The following is a 24380-nucleotide window of genomic DNA, read 5'->3' on the forward strand; positions in this document are numbered from 1 at the left end:
TAAGAGGGAAGACTAACCCGATTTGGTTAAGGGTCCTAATCCCAGGAAAACCTGAATGGCCCAGGCGTGCGGCTGATTCGGGCTGCATATTGGTATGCCATCAATTTTCCTACGTAGCCAGAAAATTATGAAAGGGTCTCATTTGAATATGAAGAAAACAAAGAAGTCAACCAGAAATGAAAAAATCAGTATTCACAATTGTACCAGACTTCAATGAGGGAAATAAAAGTGAGAAGATAACCACAACTCAAGTGTAATTCTCCTCTGAGTCCCAAGCCCGGTTGGTTCTTTTAAGCAAAATGGGCTTTTTTCAACAGAGCATTTAGAGACACGGAAACAACAGAGATAGGAATAGCATGAGGCTATCACTTGGCCAGAAGGTGAGAAAAACACGGTAAACACGTCATTAATAGAGCCGAACATTTGGTGTCAGAATATTCTGCTGAGACCTTTTCATTTCAGCAGGGCTGGGAGAGGGATGAAAATCTGTCAGTGTTAACTCCACGTCACTCCAAAAACTTAGGCAAGCCAGTCTGCGCTCTGCTTTCTGCCCCTTAAAGGTCCCCAATCCAAAAACCGTGAGATGACACTCTCCAGGAGAGGGGACCTCCTCCCAGGAGGCCGGAAATAGTCCCCCTCCTGACAGTGGGATGCCTGGCACTTTGCTGCCTCCGTGCACAAAGATTCATCTTAAAGTCCCCGCCCCGCAGGAAAACCGTTCCCTTGCAAGTTCTGGGTGGCAGTCACTCCAGGCAGTTCGGCCTCGCCCTTCTGCGGTACTCAAGTTCCCCGTTAGACTCTTCCAGGGTGTCTCACCAGAAACAAATTGCAAACGAGGCCAGGACTCCAGGAGTAGACAGTGTGTTTCATGGGTATTTAAGCAGCGGCATTAAGTGCTATCGGAATCTCTGGAATGTGCAGGGCAGATTTATGTGTCTTAACAATTCTTTACTGGTTTGTAATAAGCCAGCAGCCTCACACTTTATTTTAATACTAATTTTGTCCTAGACGAAGGGGATACTGAAGCATGGCGATAACAACGAAACTAAACTGGCATCTACTTAATAAGTGTAGCAGTGAATTGCCTTCAATACTGAAATATTTATCGAAACTGAGAAGGAGGGGGAGAAAAGAAAAAGAAAAAAAAAAACTTTTAAAAAATGACCCTCAACAGTGTGCTGCCACATCTTTAACAGTGGGCAATGCAGTGCCTTGAGGTGCCTCAAACTGTCTTTCATTTTCTAGACTTAATGGCTGATTGCAGAAATCAATGTTGCCATTAGTAACAGGGTATTTGTTATGGCATGATTTCCTCTGTTGTTAGGCTGCAGAATGATTACAGTATTAGCGAGATGCTTTCTTTATAAAGGGCCAGAGATATAACTTTCAATTTACTATCCATTAGTAAGGGGCTTTGGAAATATGGATGAAGGCAACAAGCTTACCTGCTGTTAGGTAGTGATTTTAATTTAGCTGTCTTAGGCTAGTGGTTTTTGTTTTTTTTTTTTTTCTTTTCTTTCTTTTTTTTTTTTTTTCCCCCCAAACTGGGCCAGGAAGCTTCAGCATTTCACAGACATTTTGATGACAGATTTTCTGCTTTGCTATTTTAGACCCCAAAGCTGTATCGCCCGTGTAACACAGTACAATTTAAGACATGAAGTCACGCATCTGTGTTTCAAACCTCTGTGCTTTTCCAAACCATCAGAGGAGAGTGGTGTGGTTCTTCAGGTTAGAAGCACCGGACAGGTGAGCCAAACTGTCCTTTTGGAAGGGGACCGGAGACAGGTTTTGTCTAGGGAGAGACACTGAAGTGCCCAAATGAGAGAATTATGGGCATAAACTCAGAGGGATGGATGGGGAGGGTCTGCACTTAACACATTCACGTTCATGGATGGAGCCAAACGGCAGCTCCCAGATTCCAGGGGTGATGGCCGATGGGGTCAGGGCATGAAATAGGGAGAGACAATTAATCACAGCAGAACGGCAGGCTATGCCTGCTGGCAAACGTACCAACAGACCATCTCCGGAAGGAGGGTCAACTTACTTTCCTACCAGCCACTCTTCAAGGGAAGGCGAAAAGTCGAAATGATAGCCTTTCCTTGAGGCAGGACAGACAGGCAAGGTGCCCCTACACCACCACTCCACCGGGACCTCAGAACTGACTCTGCAGGGCAGGCAGGGCCCTGGCCCAGCTGCTGCTCCCCATCTCCCAGGCCACCTACCTGAGGAGGACGGCGAGGAGGGGTGCGGGCTGTCCTCCTGGGCGCTCCCGGTCTGGGAGAGCCCACCTCCGACCCCGCTCTCCTCGGTGACGTTGGAGGAGCCCGGCGTGGTGGAGCGGCTCACGGACTGGGACTCCTGGTCGCTGCCCGAGCCGCGCCGCTCCTCCGGGCCCACGTGCAGCCCGTCCTCCTCGCCCTTGCGGTCCCGCTTGTGCACGCGGGAGTGCACGACCACCTGGTGGTAGGTACGGAACACTCGGCCGCAGTCCGGGCACTCGGTGGGCTTCTCCTTCATGCTCCCGGGACCCTGCAGGTTGTACTCGAGTGCCTGGTTCAGCCCGTGTGACAAAAAATCCCGACTGCCTTCTAAAGGGTCGAGCTTACTTGGCAGGTCTCTCTGATTGCCCACTTTAGTGCTGTGAACCAAATCAGCAGGCGTTTTCTGCTTGGAGCCATCTGCTCCCACTAACACGTACTCCCGCTTCTCCTTACCAAACATAATTCCGGCGTTTGCCAAAGCGTCTTCGTGGTTGCGCTGTAGCTGGTGCTCTTTAGACAAGAAGCCGTGTTCCATGGCCATGCCCCTGGCCATGAGCTGCCAAGCCTGGTAGCTGTTCACGGGGTCCATCTCGGCAGCCTTGGCAGCCGCCTGCAACCGCTCGATGCAGCTGGATTTCAGCGGCGGCACGAGGTTGAGGCACCCCAGGAGGGAGTGCTTGTCGCCCTCAGAGACGCCGTGCGCCATGCTGGAGATGGGGGTCAGCAGCTTCCCCACGACCTCCTTCTCCTTCATGGGCAGCTCGCCTTTGCCGTAGAGCTGGCTGGGCTCGCTCAGGCTGGCTTTGTCTGAGGCCATGAAGCCACTCTGCAGGCAGGAGAGGTACCGGGAGTACAGGTTGGCGTGGGCCTCCTGGGACATGCCGCCCATGGGCACAGGCACCTCGGGGTCGCTGGGGGACTTGTTCTTCACTGACAGCTTGTTGAGGTGGACCTTCATGTGGTTCTTAAGGAACCAGGGCTCTTTGAAGCGACGCCCGCAGATCTGGCAGCAGTGCTCGAAGGAGTCCTTGTGCTTCCGCATGTGGCCCTTCAGGAACCACGCCTGGCTGAACACCTGGCCGCACACCTCGCAGCGGAATTCGTTGGCCGACTGCTCTCCGCCGCCGTTGGGGCCCTGGCCCTGGGCTGACTCTGCCGTGATGTGGGCCTTCTCCACGTGGCTGATGAGCTCCTCTTCCTGCGAGGCCGCGAAGTCGCACAGCGTGCACTTGTAGGGCTTGTGCAGGATGCGGATGTGGCGGTCCAGCTCCTCCCGCTTCTTGAACTTGCCCTTGCAGAAGGTGCAGCGGAAGCCGGCGGCTGGGGCCACGGCATCCTCCTGCACACTGGCCGGCTTGGGCGAGGGCACCGGGTTGGCCACGTCGGGCACGCTGTGGTTGGTGGGCAGGGCCAGGTTGCAGGCGGCCAGCGGGGTCTGCTGGGCGTGCGGCAGGGGCTTCAGGTCGGGCCGGGGCTGCAGCAGGCTGCTCTTCATCTGCTTGTCCCGCAGAATGGCCCTCTCCTCCAGCTCGTGCAGCAGGCGGTTCTCCTCGCGCACCCTCCCGCGCCCCTTACCCAGGTTGCCCAGCTTGTGGGTCCGCAGGTGAATCTTGAGGTTCCCCTTCTGCGCCGCTCGGTGGTCGCAGTACGGGCACTTGAAGGGCTTCTCGCCGGTGTGAGTGCGCATGTGCAGGGAGAGGATGCTGTTGAAGCGGAAACGCTTGCCGCACAGAGGGCACGGGTACTTTCGGTTTTTGCGGGCATCGTCCTCGATGTCGCTCATCTGGGACATGATGCCCAGGTTCTGCCCGTTGAGGAACTGCTGCAGGTCCACCCGCCCGTTGAGGCTGGTGTCCACGTCCCGGCCCAGCTGGTTGGCCAGGAGCGCCATCTGACTGCCCATGGGCTGGCCACCCATGGGCACGAGGGCCTTCTCGTCGAGGGGCGCGGGGGTCTTCTCCTCGGGGTTGGGCCGCGGATGCAGCTCGGGGAAGGCATGGCTGAGCTGGGAGGTGATCTGGTGCAACTTCTGACTCATGGCATACTGGCCGTTGAGGACGGGGCCGCTCAGATGGGGCTCAGCTTCCGGCGCTGCCGAGGACACTCCAAGGCACAGACTGGCTTCTTCCATCCCTGAAAATAAAAAAGAGAGTTCAGATCCGTGCCAGGTACCATGGCGCAGTGAATCAACCGCATCAGCTGGTGGGGAATTTGCATTTCATGCCTTACCTACACATAATAATGCTAAGGAATTATAGTCAAAAACAATAATAAAAAAATGAATTATTAAATGCCAATTATGCAATATGGCATTGCTCCTCCAATTTGTTTTGGCGATAGATCGTCTTCCTTGTATTTTCTATTTACAGACTGCAATTATTCATTCACATTTAAATTATTAATGTTTTACCACTTTCAACACCTAATAACAAATCAAGGGTCTACGTGTTAAACTTTTCCTCCTCTCCCCTCTTGTGTGGCCCCTGCACCTGTTGGTTCAGTTCAGAGTTTGCCATAGAGCAGAATGGCTGGTTTAACCACAAGACCAAACAGACTCTCTTGGAACTTTTGTTTCTGGTTACTATATTCAATACATTCGCCAGTCTGCGATGAAAGAGATTATTTTATGATTTGGCACACACATACACACACACACACACACACACACAAAATCCAATGGCACGATATTTACTGGTACATAATAAAACAAGATAATGTTTTGGGAAAAAAATAAAGTAAAGGACAGGCTTTAGAACAATAAAAGGGATTTTGCTTTAGTCAACAAAAAGTGCAGTAATATCTCATTAAGCTGATTAGTATGCTGCTTAGAAACAGTACTAGGTGCTGTAACACATGATTATAATCATAAAAATCCTTCAGTGTTTGCAAGGAAGCATTAACGAGGTATATTAAATTTTAAGGAGACTGCGAGTAGCGGCTTTGCAAACCTCAGAGATTAAGATTTAACCCTTATGTTACGAAACACTGTTATTTTGTCATTTGGTGACTGTGCCCATCAAAAGAAGTATAAATTATCTCATGATGGAATCTTAGTGGATTGTTGTGACTGCTCAGATTTGGGTAGGGGGTAAAGACTTACACCATAGGGTGTGCTCCGCCAGTCCTTCAACTGGCCTGGTATCTGCGGCAGGCACTTTGATTGGGCTTAAAGAGATCTTTTATAGAACTAGATAAAAACCAATTAAAATCCAGGGACGATGCCATGGGAAGTCTCGACCAAGTTTGAGTGTTTTTAATAACTTTCCCAATATACAGTAATGAGTACAAATTGTACCTGCAGTATGTGTTTTGCAGAAAATTAGAACCCAAAGCTGTTTGTTAAACGCTAACACTCAAAGCCGGTCTGCATAATTGTCTTTAATAGTCCTCTCTGCCCCTCTCCAGCCCATGCAGAACAGCTAAAGCCAGACCATTTCCGGGGAGGGGGCAGAGGGAACGCCCCCTCCACATCAGAGCATGAGGGGAGCTCAGCTTTGAAAGGCAGTGAATCCATGCCTGGGGTCCTTCTATTTCCAGATCTGTCTTCCACTTGAAGGAGTCCAAATTCGTTTCCTGCCACTGGAACAGCTATTGCACATCTAGCCCCTTTGAATCCCAATGTTCAGATGTGTTGGCCAGCCAGGTGGTCCAGGAGCACCGCTTAACCCCAGCCAGGATGGATTCCTGGGCCAAGCGGGTCCCCGGGGGGACCTGTGGGGACAGAGCTCAACTGTGGAGGAAGCCCATTCAGCCCCAGTGAGGTCTGCTGCCCACTGGGCTTCCCGCCAGGCAGACCATGCACAAATGGAGGGTCTCCAATGGGAGACCTAACTTCCTTGGCAAGAGGACAGAGGCTGTGAGTCCATCTTGCAAGGGAGGGGAAGAAAAAGACGTGACGTTTATTTCCAAGGAAGGAGAGAAACTGTACCATAGTGCAGGGTTCACTGTCCATGAACAACTACATACACTCACACCCACACATAGGCACACAGTCATTTGCAGTAAAAGAATGCTTCTGATTTCCATCTTTCCTTTTTGTCTCTGGTGGCAGTCTACAGTCAAAAAGAAAAAAAGGAAAAGAAAAAAAAGCCCATTTTGGAGCCTGGTCAGAAAGGAGCAATTTCTTATGGAGATTCCTGCATTCATTCAACAAATTTGCTGAGTTCTCACTGTGTGTCAGGCCCTGTCCTTGGCACTGAAGATACAGTGGTGGGCAACACTGGCCAGTCCCAGCACCCATGGCACCCACTGACCAGCAGAAGAGAGCAGGCCTGGTGTGAGAAGTTGTTCAAGCAGGACTGGTTCCTGGAAGGGCCCCGTCTAGAGCCGTTTCTCCACCTTCAAGCCCCATCCAGCTGTGCTGGCTCCCCTCCTGAGCAAACACGGATCATGACCCCAGAGCCACTTAAGAGTGCTCAGAATTCCACCCAACAGCTCTGGGGAAGTTTGGAAAGTCCAAAGCCAACATGGATGGCCCACTTCCAAAGGCTGCCCAGTTGGCCAGCTCAGAAGACATGAATCCAGGAAGACGGACTATTTTCAGGTTACGGCTGCTGAGCTGATGCCAATTCAGCAGGAGGGAGCAGAGGCTGAATGTGCACTCGAGCAAAACTATAGATCAGGTTGGATGAAAGGCATCGAGGTGAAGACCACCGACCCCCATTCATGCTGCACAAGAAACAGCCCAACTTGTCAAATAATGAACGTGGAGAGTTTTCAAGTTAGGTTTGGATATGGAATTCTTTTATTATGCTTACAAAAATTTTTTCAGAGTCAACAAAGCTTTTTTTAACTTATTTTTAACCCCCCAGGTGCCATCATGGAACACAGAATGTTCGAGAATGTGCAAAGGCACCGGTGGCACCCTCTCATGCAGGTCTCAGCTCACAGATCCCCTTCTCACAAGGGACCTCCAAGTCCACCCCATCTGGGAAAACCTCTTTACCTCATCACTTTACTTTCTTCTTCATGGCACTTACCACGGGGCAGTTTTCCTGTTGACCCTTTCACAAATGTGCTCTCTTCCCGGCGGGCAGGATCGTGTCTGCCTTGGTCCCAAATAAAGCCTCAGGGCCTGGAGCAAAGCTGGCTCCTAGGTTCAGCATGTCCTAACTGAATGGATGAATGAATGAGCAGACCCTATAAACACAGCCCATAAAAGAAGACTGGCCCTGAAGTTGAATCACTTTTACCCCAACTGCAGGGGATCCAAACTCAGCTTTTGCACAAGTCCTCGAACATCCACAATCAGAATCTGTCAGAGTCAGAAGGGCCTTGGGCTCCCACTCAGAACCTGGGGGTCCAGAAACAGCCCGGGGAGAGCCGTGTCCCCAACCAAATTTTCCATTATATGTAGCCATGGTGCCCATCCCAGGCTTGGACCACTGCTGATGGCCTAGCTGTGGCACTGGGAGATGGAGATGGAGAGAAGCATCCCCTTGAGGACCTGACCATCCACCCTGGGATCCATAGGAGAACCCAGAACTTCAGCCGAGCTGGCCAGCTCACCAGGAGATGCTCTGAGGATTACGGCCCTCACCCCCTCTAATGAGTCCCAGCAGAGCCTGTGCAGACAGAGCCCTACGGTGAAACAGGGCCGCACCTGGCAATCATCTCAGAATGCTCTGTGAGACCTGACACCCCGTGATCCCACAAGCAGGAGCAGGCGCTGCGATGGGTCAGTCATAACCAATGCCAGCTGCTAGACTCAGAGCAAGAAAGGGGAGTGTGAGTTCTTGGAAAGAGCAAGGGGTAATTGGTGTGCTGTCCCTGGGCCAAAGCAGCCGAGGCAGGACGAGCTGGCCCCAGGCCCGGCCTGGGACTCACAAAACCTGGGTCGGCCCCAATTTCTCCAGCCTTGACACTTCACCCATCCGGAATTCATGTACCCCTATCTCGCTCATTCGGTAAATACTTGCCAGGGGCCTTCTGTGCAGCTGCCCACAAGGGCCCCTGGGTCCAAGGGGCCAATGCAGGCAAGGTCACCAACAAAAGGGATGCAATGCAAAGGCCCCAGAAAGGCTGAATCCAAAGTTTAGAGACAGGAGAAACCATTGCAGCTGCAGTCTATAGGGGTGTGGGTGTGCGCACAGGGGTACGTCTGGGTTGGGGAAGGTGCAGTCCCTCCCCAAGTGGAATTCCTCTAGAAATGAATACAAATGCGTACCCTGGGAAACTAAGGGATCCCTTATCCTACCCAAAGGATTGGATCCAACTGCAGCCTAAGAGCTCGTGGGGCTGGGAGGTGGGGCTGGGAGGTGGGGCTGCTCGAGGGGCCAGCATTCTGATGGAGGGTGTCATTACTCCCTTCCCCCAGCCCACAGGGAGAACGCCTTCCCTCTGGGACCATGCTGCTGCCTCACAGGGCTGCGGTGAATGTCTGCCAACATCCCTGTCAGGGCCTCTTGCCACAGGACACTCCCCTGTCCGGACAAAGGGGGCAGACACACACATCGACACGCAGCACTGGCCCCATGAAGTCACTAATACACAGGAGCACTTTATCCTGCACACGCAACCCATCCTCCATTCCCCAACCCTGGCTCTGGAGCCATTATCTTGTGTTCCAGCACCTGAGGGGCCCACATTAAGAAGCCAGAAGCCAGCACAGAGTGGGCCACGATCCTGGGCTTAAGGCAGTTAGGCAGCTGGGACCTTCTGGGAAACCGGTACAATAACTCATCTTAACCCTCTCACCTAGGCTGGAAAACCCTGAGCACAACCAGAAGCAAGTAAACAAACGACTAAACACTGAGAACAGCTCACCCAGCCTTCAGCTCATGGCCCCAGCCCAAAGCATAGCAGGAGGATCGATAAACTCTGGCTGACTGATGGAAGGAACCAACGCACATGTCATTTACCGAACCGCGGAGAGGCAGCCGGACCTCCTTACTGAGGCTGGACAGAGGCCACTGTGACCTGTCCAGTCTGGCGCATCGTCCCTCCAGTATGGAAACACTACACATTCCACCCTGGTCCTGAGCTTTCCTGAGCCCGTGGTCATGGTTGGGCACTGGGGCACTCAACCCAACTTGTCAATATTGAGGAAGAATCAGGCTTGGGTCTAATCCTGGTCGCCATGGCATTCCTCACCATGGCATCCTCTGAATGCAGGCAGGCGCCCCAGCTGAAAGCTTCTGAGGGCTGGAGGTTTTCTTCTTGAGCTGTGCAATTTCATATTTCATGACGAGGGCATTCTCAGCATTTGAAACCCACCATTGGATGCGCAAATTATCAGAATACATTCTGTCTCATCATCCCCATGGCTGCAGGTACAGAGGGCCATTCAGCTGCCTTTGATGGTGCTAATGGTTATTTTGATTTTGCATTTCTGCCTTCAAGACTATTTCCTGTGATATCAATGACAAAAGTTTTCACTTAACTCTTCCAATAGAGAACCTAATTGTATCTTTCACTCAAAATGAAATTTAAAACTATCCGGACACCAGAAATGCCAGCTGCTAGGAGTCTAAATAAATTTTACACAAAAACACAGTTTCATTTTGCTAGCACAGGAAAAAAAAAAAGTAATCTTATGAATAGTCCCCAAAATATAGATCTTGCCAGTAAGTTGCATGAAGGAGTTTTATCCTTATACCATGAAAAAGAATAGCTGGGAAATAAAATGACTTTCAAAATAACCATTTCAACTCGATTTTTAAAAATCAAATACTGTTGTCTACCCAAGCACAACTAAATATTCCCTTTTTTATCAACGGGGTAAAGGCGCTGTCTGGGAAACCTTGCAGGAGACCCATACCTCCCAGTCGCTGGGCAAGGGGTGGGACTTGGGTTCACAGCAAGGGCTGCAAACACCACTGTAGGTTCTACGCCAAATCGTGTCACAGCATGGGTTTCTGACAGTAGCTGGACCTGCTTCCTGGGGCCCACAAATGACCCTCTGCCCTTCCCCACAACCCACCTTACTTTCTTACCCTTTGGGTAAGCAGTAATTAAGACAACTTTATCTAGAATACAATGGCTTCTTATTAAATACCATTTTTCCAATTGTTGTAGCTCAAAACTGTTTAACCAAGGTTGTTATAAGCATAATACACTCCTGTTCTGAAATACAGAACACCAGACTACTGAACCTTTTCAGGGTCATTAAACAGCTGTAAACATTATTACAAAAATAAACCAGAGATTTCATGCTTACATTTTGGCCTAGAGCTTGCTATGCTGAGCGAGTACATTTTTTCATCTCTTACAATCAACGCTTGGTGACATTTGGGCATCCAAACAAATTACATCACAAACATTACTGAGGTGGGCAGGATACTGAGTGGTTTATTTGCCAGATGATTAATAGATAAACAGGAGGGCAGCGCGGGTGACCTGTTCCGTTTTGACTGATGTGTAGATGACGCTATGAGACAGGGCCAGAAATGGTTAAATCCTTGCTGAATTTACTAATGAAAATATGATATTCAAATAGGGCTGCTGGGTATGGTGACCGTGTAACCAGGAGAGCATGGTCAAACTCCCAACCTCCCCTTGTGCATGGAATGTTGGCCGAAGGGTCATCATCTCTGCTTTTTTTTTTTTTGACTTCTTTATATATATACATATATATGTATATGTGTATATATATAAATACATATAGGCGAGGGGAGGTAATTAGGGTTATTTATTTATTTTTAGAGCAGGTACCAAGGACTGAACCCAGGACCTCACGCACGCTAAGCATGAGCTACCGCTTGAGCAATATCCTCCCTGCTTGAGCTATACCCTCCCCCTCTGCTTCTAATGGGGAGTTGAACTCGCTGGGCTTCGCATATGGCCTTACAGAACCCCAGGCAGCTTCTGTGTTGGTAGTACAAGAGTTGGAGGACTTAGAAGAAGAAAAAAGAATTAAAAAGTATCCTCTCTTTGAAGACTCTGGGTGATTTCAACATTTTCAAGGCAAGGGAGGTCTCTCTAGCATGTTGGCTTTTGGAGTCTAGGTTGAAATTGGGTCCCAGAACTAGACATGGGTGATGAGCACACCAATGGGAAAGGAAAACACCCACGAAGAGTTCCCCTGGTCATCTTCTCAGACCAGAGCAGACTTCTGGTCTGCGTTCCTGGTTCACTATCTGCCCACATCACATAGCACACAAAGCTGGGCAAACAGATGTTGGGGATGGAATTAGACCAAACTCATACGGGGGTGGTTGTTAAGACTATGCACTTGTCAGGTAGTATGAACTCTCAAAAATAATAATAATAATAACTGTCATCACCACCATCTTGACTGCAGCCATCACCATCATCACCACCTACATCAACAACAGAATCCTCATCCTTGTCACGTTCTTCTTCCTCATCCTCGTCCTCCTCTTCGTGGCAATACCAGGTGCCAGCACTGTGCCAGGCACTTCACGACCATTTATCTCATTCAGGCTCATACCACCTTGGGTGGTAGGTACCATACGAGTCCCATCCTAAAAATGAGGAAACTGAGGCTGGGAAAATTTAAACCCCACAAGGTCACACAGGGGCTCCCTGGGAAGCCTGACTTCAGAGCCCGAGCAAGACATGCTGGGGGTGAGGGGATGGGGTGGGCTGCCTCCTGATGTCCACACCACACTCAGTCTTGCTGGGGTGGACACTGAGAGATGCCAGCCCCTTCGTTTGTGAAATGTGTAGAAACAAAGGAAGCCACAGCTTGTGAGGAAGCTGAGGCCAAGGAGCCAGAGCTCTCACAACCATGTGCGCTCAAAAGTGGAAACAGGCAGGGCATTCCAGAGAAAGCACCTCAGAGAGGCGGCATGGGCGGGGAGGGTGCAGGAGGGCACTGTGGGGCTAGAAATGTGGCACGTCTGTCTCCCCTCCTGGGGAGAGGGTCATACAAACATTTATTTGTATTATCTTGTTTTTTATTTAATTTAATTTAATTTTATAATTGAAGTATGGTCAGTTACAGTGTGTCTATTTCTGATGTACAGCATAAAGCCCCAGTCACACATATACATACATGTATTCGTTTTCATATTTTTTCATTAAAGGCTATTACAAGATATTGAATATAGTTCCCTGTGCTATACAGAATCATCTTGTTTTCTTAACATCCATAAGGGCAGATATATGATCCCACGTGCTCTTGTCCCGTGTTAGGTGGGTTATTCCCCCAACTAGCCTGAAGTTAAGGGCAGAGAATGACCTTGAAATTACCATTAACGTGCGGCCAACTGCCAGCTCTTCCGCTGACATCTGTTTGACCTTGAGCACCTTCCTGAGCCTCAGATTCTTTGTCTCTAAAATGGACCGGCAGTAACTGTCCTACATACCTCACAGGGTTTTGAGAAGGCCAGTGGGGTTGTAGGAGAGAAAACGTGGCATTTAAATTATAGAGGGCTATCCCTTTCTCAGGTGCCGACCACAGCAGCCTTTGAGATCTAGAGAGGACCTTAATTTGGGAGTGGAGTAAATGCTGAGAGGTGAAGGACATAAACAAGGCACATGAAAGGGCTTAAATAAAAACTGATTCATCGCCAGCTTTATAGGTGCATCTGTAAAGTGGGCCTCATACCATTCAATAACACCTTTTAACGCCTGCATCTGGCAAGAAGTGGGGCAGATCTGGAGGTACACAAGCAAGACCAGGTCCTTGCCTTTGAAAGCTGACTCCAGGAAGGGGAAGAAATGGGCTCATGATGACCACAGACAGGGGTCCGGTGCTGAAACGGGATTCCTCAATGTGCTGAGAAGCTGTGTGTGGTGGGGGAGGGGTGCAGGGGAGAGAAGGGAAGGAAGGCCAGTGAGGGTAATAACTGGGAAGAGGTCGGTCCTCGGCTGAGCCTAGAAGTAGGCAGAGAAGATGAGGAGGGTGTGTGGGACAGAGGCGACAACATGTGCAAAATGCATAGAATGTTCCTGCGGAAGCAGGAGAGAGCGTGGGCCAGGCACTGACTTGAATGTCAATCTGTGCAGCATGGAGTTTATATCTGGGGCAAAATGAGGGCTCAAGAAGCCCCCGTCGGAGTCGTCACATAACACATAATACTTCACAGCACTGCTGCGACATTATTAGTTTTCTACCAAATGTGGATCAGAGAAGATGGAGAAAAATAAGGGGTGAAAATAAACTCCTAGACCACAAACCAAACATGTGAGGGCCCAAGTTCTCGTGGTGGTGGTGCAGGAGAGAGAAGAGGACACTTAGAGTTTGGAAGAAGGCATTGGTCTCCTCTTTGTAACAGCAAAATAGTGCAAGAAGGACCACTCCACAAACCTCCCAGAAGCCCACCCCAAATCTAACCTCTATGCTCCATCCTGGTGTCACCTACTCCTGGAAGCCTTCCCGGATTTACCCCCATGCTGCAGGTGATCACTCAGTCCTCAAAGCTCCCATGCAGTTTCTCTGAAACTGTTCAGACATTCACAGTACCTCACTGCGTGGCTGTCAGAGGTCACACTTCCTCTCCTCTTCTGCTGGGGCTTTGTGAGAACCGGCATCTCATCAACCCCCTATTTGAAGCTCCTGGAGGACCCAGTCCTACCAAAAGCTGTCCTCTAAGCTTCTGATGATCACAATGCAGGAGAGGAAAGTGGCCCAGAGGATCACAGAAAAGCACAGCCCAGGCCTCTCCCCCCAGAATCCAGGCCATCAAGTGGTGCTTCCATTTCTCCCAGATGGGATGGTTTGGGAAGGAAACGGACCCCTAATATGCTGTACTTGATTTATGTGAACTGTGTCCACCCCCTCAGGAAAAGCAACAAAAACCATATATATACATATATATATATGTATAAGCTTTTAATGAATGTCCTACCTTTAAAATGATATCTCAAAACTGAGAAAGATACCAGCAGCTGTCATGGAGAGTATTGATTATCTCTCTCTCGCTGGCTCCCTCTCTCCCTTTTTAAACAGACTTTGTCATGACAGGAAGTTAGATATTTCATCCCCTATTAACCTGCCTTGGGTCCCAGCTCAGTCTCAGCACATAGCTCCTGCCCTAGAACAAAACAGGGGGCTTGGTACCCACAGGACTCCCCAGAGCCCCTTCCTCCCAGAGGGCAGTGTTTAGCTACACCTCACCACCCTTCTACGACCCTGATGAAAGCCGTTTAAGTCTGAGCACTTCTGGACTATCATATCGTGTGGAGCAGTTTATTTTCATTTCACAGAAGCCTCAGATTTGATTCGGCGCAAAACTAAATATAATGTAGAATCCACATATGCAAGAGTGATCAAAGAGGGCCTGATTGTGAAGTCTTCGCAGAAGCCGGCCCAGGGAGATGCATTCATAGGGGCGCCTGTCGAAGGCATAAGCTCAGATACACATCATCTCCTAAGTACACACAATCATTACTGAGCAAAAATCCAGGCACACCAGCTGCCGGCAACTACTGGGCTCAGGCCAACAGATGGGGCATGGCCGGGGCCAGGCTGGGACCTCGGTCTTCTGCGGCCCTTGAAATCTTCAGTTCAGTGTCTCCTGCTCCTGGGCAGGTCACCAGGCTGGCCTGGCCTGGCCTCTGCTGGGCCAGACTCCTGGGAGAGGAGGGATGGCCGGCCCATGAGCTTCTGACCAAAGGGGCAGGGACATCTGCTGGCGGAGCCCAGCTGCTGTCCCAGCAGTGGGTGTCACCGCCACGTGCAGATGGCCTCTGGGGACAGAGATGAATTTCCAACAGACTTCCCAGCTCACATGGGCTTGAGGAGGGAGCACCCACTGCCAGCTCTTACTCCAATCTGTCAGAATTAGGAGACAGGACTTCCCTTTCCAGGGGACCAGATGAGGGGACTTGGTGCCCCCTTGGGCATCTTGTTCTCGCTGTCTGAAACACTCTCCCCGCAATTTCCACGTGGTCCCTGTGCCCTGCCCTCAGGAGGTAGATTAAATGCCACCTCGCCCAGGAGGCCCTCCTTGATGCCCCAGGCCCAGGGCAAGAGCACTCATGTCTGTCTCCACAGGGCTCCTCCCGGCTGACTCCTTCCCCTCACAGTGGCTTTCACACTGGGGTGGCTCTGTCTGTGTACTTGACCAGGAGCCCCATGAGGGCGAGGACCAAGACCATCGGCTTCACTGGGGGGCCCCCAGCACTGGCACGGAGCCAGGCACAGAGGATGCACTCAACAAATACTTGCCAAATGAATAAATGATTAAATTAGGAAATGAATGAATGAATGAAAAGACCCAGCAACAGATGCTGCAGGTCTGGTGCATAGCATCTCTCCTTGAGGGAAATGGGGGGCTCAGGGGAGAAAGACCACAGGCCACTCCTGAACCACCAGGGCAGGCCATGCTCTCCGCTACCCACGGCACAAGCCAGGTGACAAGTCCACTCCATGGGGCATGATCTCAAATGCCATCCATCCTGAAATATCAGCCCAGAGATTGTGATAACATCTGAGTCCTTTCACTCGCAAAAGGGTCAGGAGACTGGAGGGCTGCTGAAGGCAATGACCACATCTCGTTCATCTGTCTGAGTGTCCCACAGAGGAGGCCCTCCGGGCAGGCCGACAACCAGGAGGACACTGCCATTCCATGCCCCAGGCTCACTGCACCCCGAGCCTTGGCTGACACCTCCCTCTCCAACCCCAAGATCCCGTCACCCCAAGATCCAAGTCCTTGCACACAGTCAGGAATGAAGGGGACAGTTAGAGCAGAACAGAATGCCCCTTCTTGATGGCATGCACCCCATGGAGTGTACCCCATGCACCCCTGCACCTAGAACAGTGCTCACACAGCAGGCCGGGAGCACTTGTAGAATGGAGGTCTCCCCCAGTGCACCAGCAGGGCTGGGCACCCACCCCAGACAATGGCCCGCCCCACCTGTACCAGCTAGGCCTGTGCCCTCCCCCGTGGGCTCGTCCACTCCCAGGAATCACACCTGCACCCCAGCCCAGACATCTCTTGGCTTGGTAAGCCCATATCCCTCTCTGAGTCACAGCTTCCCATGTGACAACCAAGGAGGCTGGCCAGGTTGGCCACTACCCTCAGCTACTGTCTCTCCTCCTGCCTCCTGATTTATGCCTCTGTGGCCCACCTGACAGGGAAGGGACCTCTCAGCCAAGCCCTGATCCTGAACCATCACCAATCACAAAGAACAGCAAGAGCTGAACTTCACTGATGCCGAACACCAAGGGAGACATTAAAAATTAATGTTTCTCTTCTCACAAGGGAGGAGGTGCCATTAGCGTGCTGGTCCAGGGCCATAAGCATCCCTGGACAGTCGGTCCATCCCTCCCTGGACAGGCTGTACCTTGTCGTCACAATCATGACACCGATGTGTCCCCCACCCTCACCTCAGGTGGACCGGAGGTATTTCCTAAGGAGAGGCTTTCGGAAGCTGTGAGGCAGTCTTAAACTCCAGGAGCTCGGTGTGGTGGTGCGATTGGAACAAGCAGCAGCTGGCATTTAGAAGCCACCAAGGTCAACCGCCCTGCACTAGTGTTACTCCTTGGGGTCCCAGAGGAGTCTCATTTTTGGGACTCCGAGTGACATGGAAAAGATTCTTGCTGCCAAAGGTAAACTGTGTCTGATTCCAAAAGAACTGGAGGCCTGTGAGCTCCAAGGTGGTACCTCCTTGGTCACACGTCTGTGATGTGGGGCAGTGATAAGGTTGGTGGGAGGACTAGGAGCGGTAATTAATGAAGGATGCTTGAAGCAGGGCCTGGCGCAGGGCGAGCGCTGTGGCAAGGTTGCTGCCGCTGCCTTTCCTTCTTCTATAACTACAGTGACCGTCGGCACGTCCACACTGCCCGGCCTTTACTGTGTCTACCAGCACTCAGTCCTGGGCAGTCACCATCGGCAAGCCCGCCGTGGCAGTCAGACGCTCCCAAGGCCTGTGTGGCAGTCAAGGGGTTAACAGCCTTCCCTTTATTATTTTTAAAAAAGTGCTTGCGGTTAATGAGGGAAAATTCAAACCACCCCCCATCATTTGAAATCTGGACAAAAGGCATGTGAAACAGGTAATTCACCGCAGAAATGGAATTTGGCTAATGACCACAAAAATGTCACTCCGCACTAGAAAGCAAAAAGACGCCAAACAATAGCGAGGTTCCATTTGAAAGTAATTGTATCAAAGGTTGTACCCAGGCCTTGGGAGGACCGGAGACTTCCTCCGTAGCATCAGGGCGCCGCCACGGCGGAGCATGGAGGAAGGCGAGGTGGCCTTGCTCCAACCACAGCATCCCTTCCCAAGTCAGAAACCCAGAGCCATGACGCAGGGTCGCAGGGTCCTAAACACCACTGACTGTCACTTTGAGGAAGCCAGCCGAGGAAGCAAGCCTTCTAGAAAGCGCTTGCACAAGGGAAGTCCCTGGTGCTAGAAGACCAAGCTCAGACTTTCTGCTTTACCCAGAGGGACCTACTAGAAAGCATCCAGGTCTTGCCAAGGAAGCCAGTCTGCGTGGCAGCAGCCTGTGTACAGTGGGATACAGCTGGACCCCATCAATCAGCTCTGCCTACTGGGGGGTGATGCCCAAGCCTGATGCCAGCCTGTTTCTGCCCGCTCTCTCCTGCACCCATGGGTTATCTCCATTTAAGTACAACAGGCAAAGATCAAATGGCACTGTTTTCTCTGTGGCACAAACTAGAGTTCACGTCAAAGACTTCCACCGAATGGCCATTCCATCCCCTATCCAGTCTCACTTCCCACCACCCTCCTTCACCTTCTCCTCAACTGCTTGGAGAGCACTTCTCCACACCATGAATGAGATCTGTGCCTCCCTTGCACAGAGAACAGTAGGGCGGTAAACCTGGAGAAACCTCGGAGATCATCTAGCTCCTAATCACTTGGGCTGATGTGCCCATTTTATAGATAGGTAGACTGAGGCCAGAAGCTAAGGTGATTGATGACCCACCTACAGTTACAGATCAAATGAGTAGATATGTGTCTGTATCTTACTTCTCAGGGTTACTTCCTAAGCACTCAAGACATTTAGTAGGTGCTAAGTAAATGCTGGCTGGCTGGCTGGCTGGCTGGGTGGATGAAAGAAATAAGGCAGAAATAAATAGATGCACAGTCTAACCAATAAATTCTGGAATGTCCTTGCCTCTACCCACTCATTGGTGAATGAGGGCCAGCAGTTGCAAAAAGACTTCAGTCATATACCTTCCTCCACCAGACTCCAAGCTCACCGACCTCTTTTTTCATAATTCCATCTCCAACTGATAACACAAAAATTAGACTCTTGATTATATCATGTCCTGTGTGTATTGACCAACCTTGAGGTCCTTACAGTCAGGAAGCCTGTTAGCCTGGAGCCTGCCAGCCTTCTGCAGCGCCTGGAGCACGGCATGAAGCTCCTGAACCAACCAGCTGCTGCTGCCTGAGTCTCAGCCACCCTCAGGGATCTGAGATCCTCCCAGGAAGCACCTGCAGGGTGGTCAGAGGCTGCAGCCAGCACACCCAGGACTGAAGAAGTTCAGGATCCCCCCAAGTGCCTCCTGAGAAAGCAAGCAAGAAGAGCGAAGATGGTGTGGGGGGCCAAAGATATCCCCCATTTAGAAACACACTTCAAGAGGCAGGAGAGAATGTTGCCATTCCCTCATTCATGTGTTTGATTTGCATCAAATTACATCAGGTTGATGTGATGTAACGTGACATCCCCCCATGAAATGCATAAATCAAGGCACCCCATAAATTTAAAGGAACAGAGCTCTTTTTCAGAAGTGGCTAATTACTCATAAACAGCAGATATTTTATTGCTGTTAAAGTCAGTAGCAGGTTTTTAATAGCCAGAGCGTTTTGTAACTCAAGCTTTTCATAACACGGGCCTGGGGAAGCCAAGCATTACCTGTTTGTAGCTCCCTCGAGTGTGACAAACATCCTGCAGAGGAAGACCACTTCTGGGGGGGCTCCCACAGCCAAGCCCCGTGGGGGTATGTGATCAGCTCTGCTGGGAGGGGAGCCTGGCACTGAAGCCAACCCTCTGTCTGGGAAGGGGCTTCCCGTAAACCTCACCCCCACGCTCGAGACTTTTATGGAGATCTGGGACTTCCCACACACTCATGGGGATGGTTTCCTGTCTGTACCACTGGGGAGCAGAGTTAACCAGGTGCAGACCACCACCAACTGCAGGCACTTGGACAGACATCCAACTCCCTCCACCCACACCCACTACAGACCCTGCATGGGAGAAGCCCTCTCTTCCCCCTCAGTCCTGGGGTTTGGGTGGAATGTAGCCAACCCTCAGACCCTGGTTGTGGGAGTCATTTGAACAAATAAGAATATCCCAGTCCTTGGCCTTGGTGATAGGTTCAAAACTCAGCAGGTGACCTAATTCAAGCTAATCAGACTGAGGGCTAGGGCTTGTTAGTGGGCCACAGAGGCTTCACTCTCTGGTGAGGTCCGGAGCTTCGGCAGCTATTTTGCTACCAAGAGTCTGAAGCTGCTGGAGGTGGGGATGCAGCACCCTGGGATAAGACCAGTGCCAGGGAGGCAGAGGAGAGAAGTCACATGCTAAATAATATAATCTGAGCTCCTGGATCAAATGACACCTGAAGTTGAAACATTTACATACTTTGCAGTTACACCTCGTGGTACTTTAAGCTAGTTTGGGTTGGATTTCCTGTTACTTGAAACCAAAAGCATCTTGGCTGATAAAAGACCTCATCCTCCCTTCCAGAACCCCCTGTGCCTCTCGCCTCTACTCTGCTTATCCAGCTTCCTCCTGCCCAGGATCATGACAATTCATTCCCACCTTTGCTCTCTCCCAGTGAGTTCGTTCAGATCTAGACCAGCCACACCCAGAAAGCTCCACACACCCCGAGGTCCTGAGGCACACACTGACTTGGGGTCTCCGGGAAGTGTCTGGTATGAAGGGGAGAGGAAAACCGAGCCTTCTGTGTGCCCTGGACACAGAGAAGCCTCCACAACAGGCTTCCAGGATGTGTCTCTCACCCTGCCCAGCTGTCTCCTTGCCATTTGCCAAGGGATCTGGAATTCCACCATTGCGTCTTTCCCATTAGGGCTTTTCTTGTTTGCTTCAAAAGTAAGAGTGATTTTATCTGTTTAGTCATGGAAGTCCAGAAGACTTCACGAGGCCTGTGTGGCTTTACAAGGCTGTCCCTGAGCAGAGAGTCTCTGCACATGCTGTTCCTTCTGCATCAGTCCTCCCCTCCCCATCTGCACCGTGGGTAACTTCTTCTGCAACTCCACAGCCAAATGTTACTTCCCCAGGGGTGCCCCCCAACTTCCCTAGACCCCACGGATGCCCTATAACAGGGCAGAACTCTGAGTGCTCAGCCAAGTGTATCACCTATGCTCAACAGCAATGTCTACTGGCTGATGAAGGAGAGTGAAGCCCTGGAGTGTTCAGTGTCTCGTGGTTTACAAAGCACCTCCTCACCCATCATACCCTTTGTTCTCTCTGCCCACCCCGCACTGTAAGGACTCCTGGTCTCCTCTTCACTGTACAGAGAGCCCCGGAGGGACCAGGCTCCTACCCAGAGCTCCTGCTCCCGAGCGCAGGCCCCTCTGCAGACCACCATGTGCACGTCAGGGATGCAAAGGCATCCGGACACGTGGGGCCTGGCGCGGGGCACCCTGGGGTAGACAGAGAACCAAAGGGAGAATGAAAATGAACTGCAGCCAGGCCTCGTCTCCAGCCATGCCTGCAGCCTGGAGACAATGTCCCTGGGCTGGCATTCGCTAAGCCTCCGGGTGGCCACCGGGAGCAATCCTTCCCCACCCCCCGCATATACTCAAGCAAGCAGGGAGGCAGCGCAGGCCCCTGGCAAAGCACATGGGACTGGGTGGAGAATGTGTTGCCCAGGCCCTGGGAAACTTGCCCTGTGTCTGTCTTCCAGAGGCCACACTCAGCCGGCTGGCAGGGAGTCTGATACCACCGGTGCTGGCCTCCCTTGGAATCCCAGTCATGTTGCTGCTTGTCTGCCCGCCCCCCCCCCCGCCCCACCTCCCCGCTGCCCTTTGCGGCGACCACTCCCCTGGCCCGTGCCCTGCCACAGCTGCTGCGGCTGCCAGCCTGGCTCCTGCTGGAGCCCCAGGGAGGGAGCCCTGCCCCTGCGTGCCCTTTGCACAGGCTGGGCAGGCCCTCGGTGGCTGGGGACAGATTGAGCAGGCTCTGCAGCGCCTGTCATCTCACTCCAAGAAACCCAGCTGGCCAGGGACCCGCGTGTGCCACCTCTGATCTACAAAACTGCTTGTTCACCCCCAGCATCCCTGGACTCCACAAGCCCCAGTGCCCAGCAGTGAGAGAGAAAGGGATTTACGGACCCGCTTGTTCGCTCATTCATTTATTTCACCAGGGACAGAATAGCCAGTGGTTCAATTTCTGCCTCCCCCATCAGCCATAAACTCTGCAAGCGTCGTAACGACGTCTCCCACTGTTTCTGCTGATAACCCTGCGCCCACCTGAGTGCTGAAGGCACCCAGCAGAGTTTTGGCTGATTCAATTTTTTATTGTGAAATATACAGAATGCTCTTAATACATAGGTACTGAGTGGATGGAGAGGCAAAAGCATGGATGGATGGACGGATGAAGGATGGAGTGATGGATGGATGTTTGGGTGGATGGATGGATGGATGGAAGGAAGGATGGATGAGACGGATGGAAGGATGGTTGGATAGATATGTGGATGGGTAGATGGATGGATGGATGGAGTGAATGAGCATCTTTTAAGTGCTAGGTACTATGAGGACTGTGGCGATGATCCTGGACAAGCCTACTATAGAAGAGACCAGAGTCTTGGCCTGATACCCAGACTGACAGCAGGAAGACTATAGTAAGTGCCCCAAGGGATATAGCCGTGCAAGGAGGAGTCAGAATTCAGAGGAAGGTGAGGGGGGAAAAATCAGAATCCATCATATATTGCTAGACATCTAGAAAATTTCTCTGGCAACAGGACCGCCAGGTTTGCCAAACATCCTTAGTCCTTTCTAGGAAAACTCATAGTCCTAATGAGTAGAGAGGCTGCTTTACCTGGGGGATCCTTCTGGTGCACTTTCCTGAGTTTTAAATCCATTTTTAAACCTCTGGGGTCAATGTGTCCTGTCTTCAGGGGTTTTTCTGCAGAGCTCTGCTTCTTAAAACCCTAAACTCTCCAGTAGCTCAGAGTCCCCTCACCTGTTTCAGAAAATGAATGAAACGAAAATAGTTTAAAAGGGTTTATAACCATGTCCCCATTGCAGGCCTCGCATATCCTTTTCCGGTGCTTTTTGCCAGAGCTGCGCTGCAATAAACCACCTTCTCGTTTTTGCCATGTTTTTTGTACCCCTGCTAATATTTTTTTAATTAATTCACTATTTTTTACTTTAATGCATTTAAAAGGAAACTATATCATTACCCTAAATGGAAATTTGTATCACTTGCTCTAAATTAAAGGTAATTATAAAAATAAATAAAATGAGCACAATGTTATTAAATTCTGGCTAAACACTGCTGCCTGCAGCAAGCTCTGGCCTGGGGCTTGCTCTCTCTTACAGAGGGAGCTGACAGATGTAGAGGGTGTTGGAGCCGGAGAGGGGACTCCCTCTGGAGACCTGGGGAGAGTTGAGGGGTGGGTCCCTCACCCTCTGACCCTAGTTAGTTGATGTGGGGGTCCCTGCATCTCCTGAAGTTGCCATGGACACCCCAAGGGCTGGCTGCTCCCCGGTCGGTGCAGGTCCTCCTTTAGTCAGTGAGGACCCCTGTAAGAAGTTCCGAATAAGTGGGAATAAATTGACCTTTCCTCCCTATCAAAAAAAAAAAAACTTAATTTGAAACATACCTCTCCCTTCTCTGCCTCCTGGGCCGTCCCCCTACCTGTCTTCGACCTTTATTCCCTCCAAAGCCCACAGAATGCTGTCAGGGTCAGGGGTCTGCTCCATCTTCCCACGAGGACAGGGTGGTGGCCTCCTCTGCCCTTCCCTGGGGACCTCATCTCAAGAGATCTCTGCTCTCCCTCAGGTTCACAGAGAGTAGAGTCCTGTCAGCTCACAAGTGAAGGAGAGACAGTGAAACCAACCCCCAAACAAACACACATGATGGACAAGCTTTGTATGAAGCATGGTCAAGGTCTCCTGGCACCCAGAACCTGGCTCGAGTAGGGTTATCCGCAGACTTTTCTCAGATAAAGCAGATAAAGACTGAAAACAGCAAAGCAGTTCCGAGACTCGACCCTGAAAACCTACCCTGGTTTTTCTCTTTCAAGAGAGGAACATTTCAAATATCGGCGAAATCTTTATAAGAACAACTAAACAGATGAGGTTTAGCTTCCCAATGAACCACACTTTTTCCTCAAAGGGTGAAAAGGAGAATTTAGGAGGATGTTTTTAGAAAAGATTTTGTTTTTCCTGCTCTTGCCTGAGCTGATGTGTCTCACGCTGGAGATTATCTGCGCGGCAGCGGGCTTGTTGTAATTAACACACAAGTAGCAGCTCCACTTCCTAGTAATATATTTTCCTAAGACTTTGATGATGCTGAGAGATTTTGAATCCCACACTGCAGACTTTGAAGAAACTGCATTGGATAGAGACACCTTCGATGAAATTGAAAATAACTGGAGTTTAATACGCCGCCCCAGGAGCCTTGTGGAAAGAACGGGTTAAAGATATTGAGTGCACGGTGGCACAGGGTGTAGGAAAGCTGGTCTTGCGGGGCCTGCCAAGGCATAGAGCTGTGTGATCGGGCCTTCTTCTTTGGGGAAGTTCCGGCCCCTGAGTGTCTTCTTTGGTCTCAAACATAAATGACTTCCTTAAAGGATTTAATTAATTCTTAAATGTGCACAGAGCCCATGAGCACAAACATTAACTTGTTAAAAGCATTAAGCCAGACTCCGTTCTCAGCCACTCACAAGCAGTTCCCCATGACATCTCTGGGAGTGTCACATGCAGGCTGGGTGCCCAGCACCCTTGGTGCCCAGCTCCTGCAAGCACCAGGCTGTGACTCACCCTGGGGCCAGCATCACAGTCTGGCCTCTGCTCCAGCCTCCAAAAAGAAGCACCCGGGGAGAACTCTGTCCTTCCTCTGCTCTGCTTTCTTTCCTCTTCACTGAGCTCTCCGGGCCACTGATGGCTTCTCTGTGCCTGGCAAGGACACCAAGGAGCAGAGGGCATGTTGGGAGTCCTGCCTGGATGGGGTGAGCTGCGGTGAGTGGGCCTCACACCGAAGCCTCCCCAGATTGAGCACATTAGGAGTGTGAACACGCTGCCTCTTCCCAGACCCAGCCCAACCCCCCT

At 51.0% G+C, this 24380-nt stretch overlaps 1 protein-coding gene across 5 annotated transcripts in view; it reads right to left on the reverse strand.

Annotated features, from left to right (window-relative positions):
- Positions 1-24380, reverse strand: part of ZNF536 (zinc finger protein 536) — a 416211-nt gene that overhangs the window by 227172 nt on the left and 164659 nt on the right. For all 5 annotated transcript variants that reach the window (XM_074369862.1, XM_045512935.2, XM_074369861.1 and 2 more), the window contains exon 3: positions 2223-4394. In XM_074369862.1, coding sequence (XP_074225963.1) covers positions 2223-4392 — 2170 coding nt within the window. In that variant the 5' untranslated portion in view covers positions 4393-4394. The remainder of the gene's footprint in view (positions 1-2222; positions 4395-24380) is intronic.

Source organism: Camelus bactrianus, chromosome 9 (genome assembly GCF_048773025.1).
Source record: "Camelus bactrianus isolate YW-2024 breed Bactrian camel chromosome 9, ASM4877302v1, whole genome shotgun sequence".
NCBI classification, from domain to species: domain Eukaryota; kingdom Metazoa; phylum Chordata; class Mammalia; order Artiodactyla; family Camelidae; genus Camelus; species Camelus bactrianus.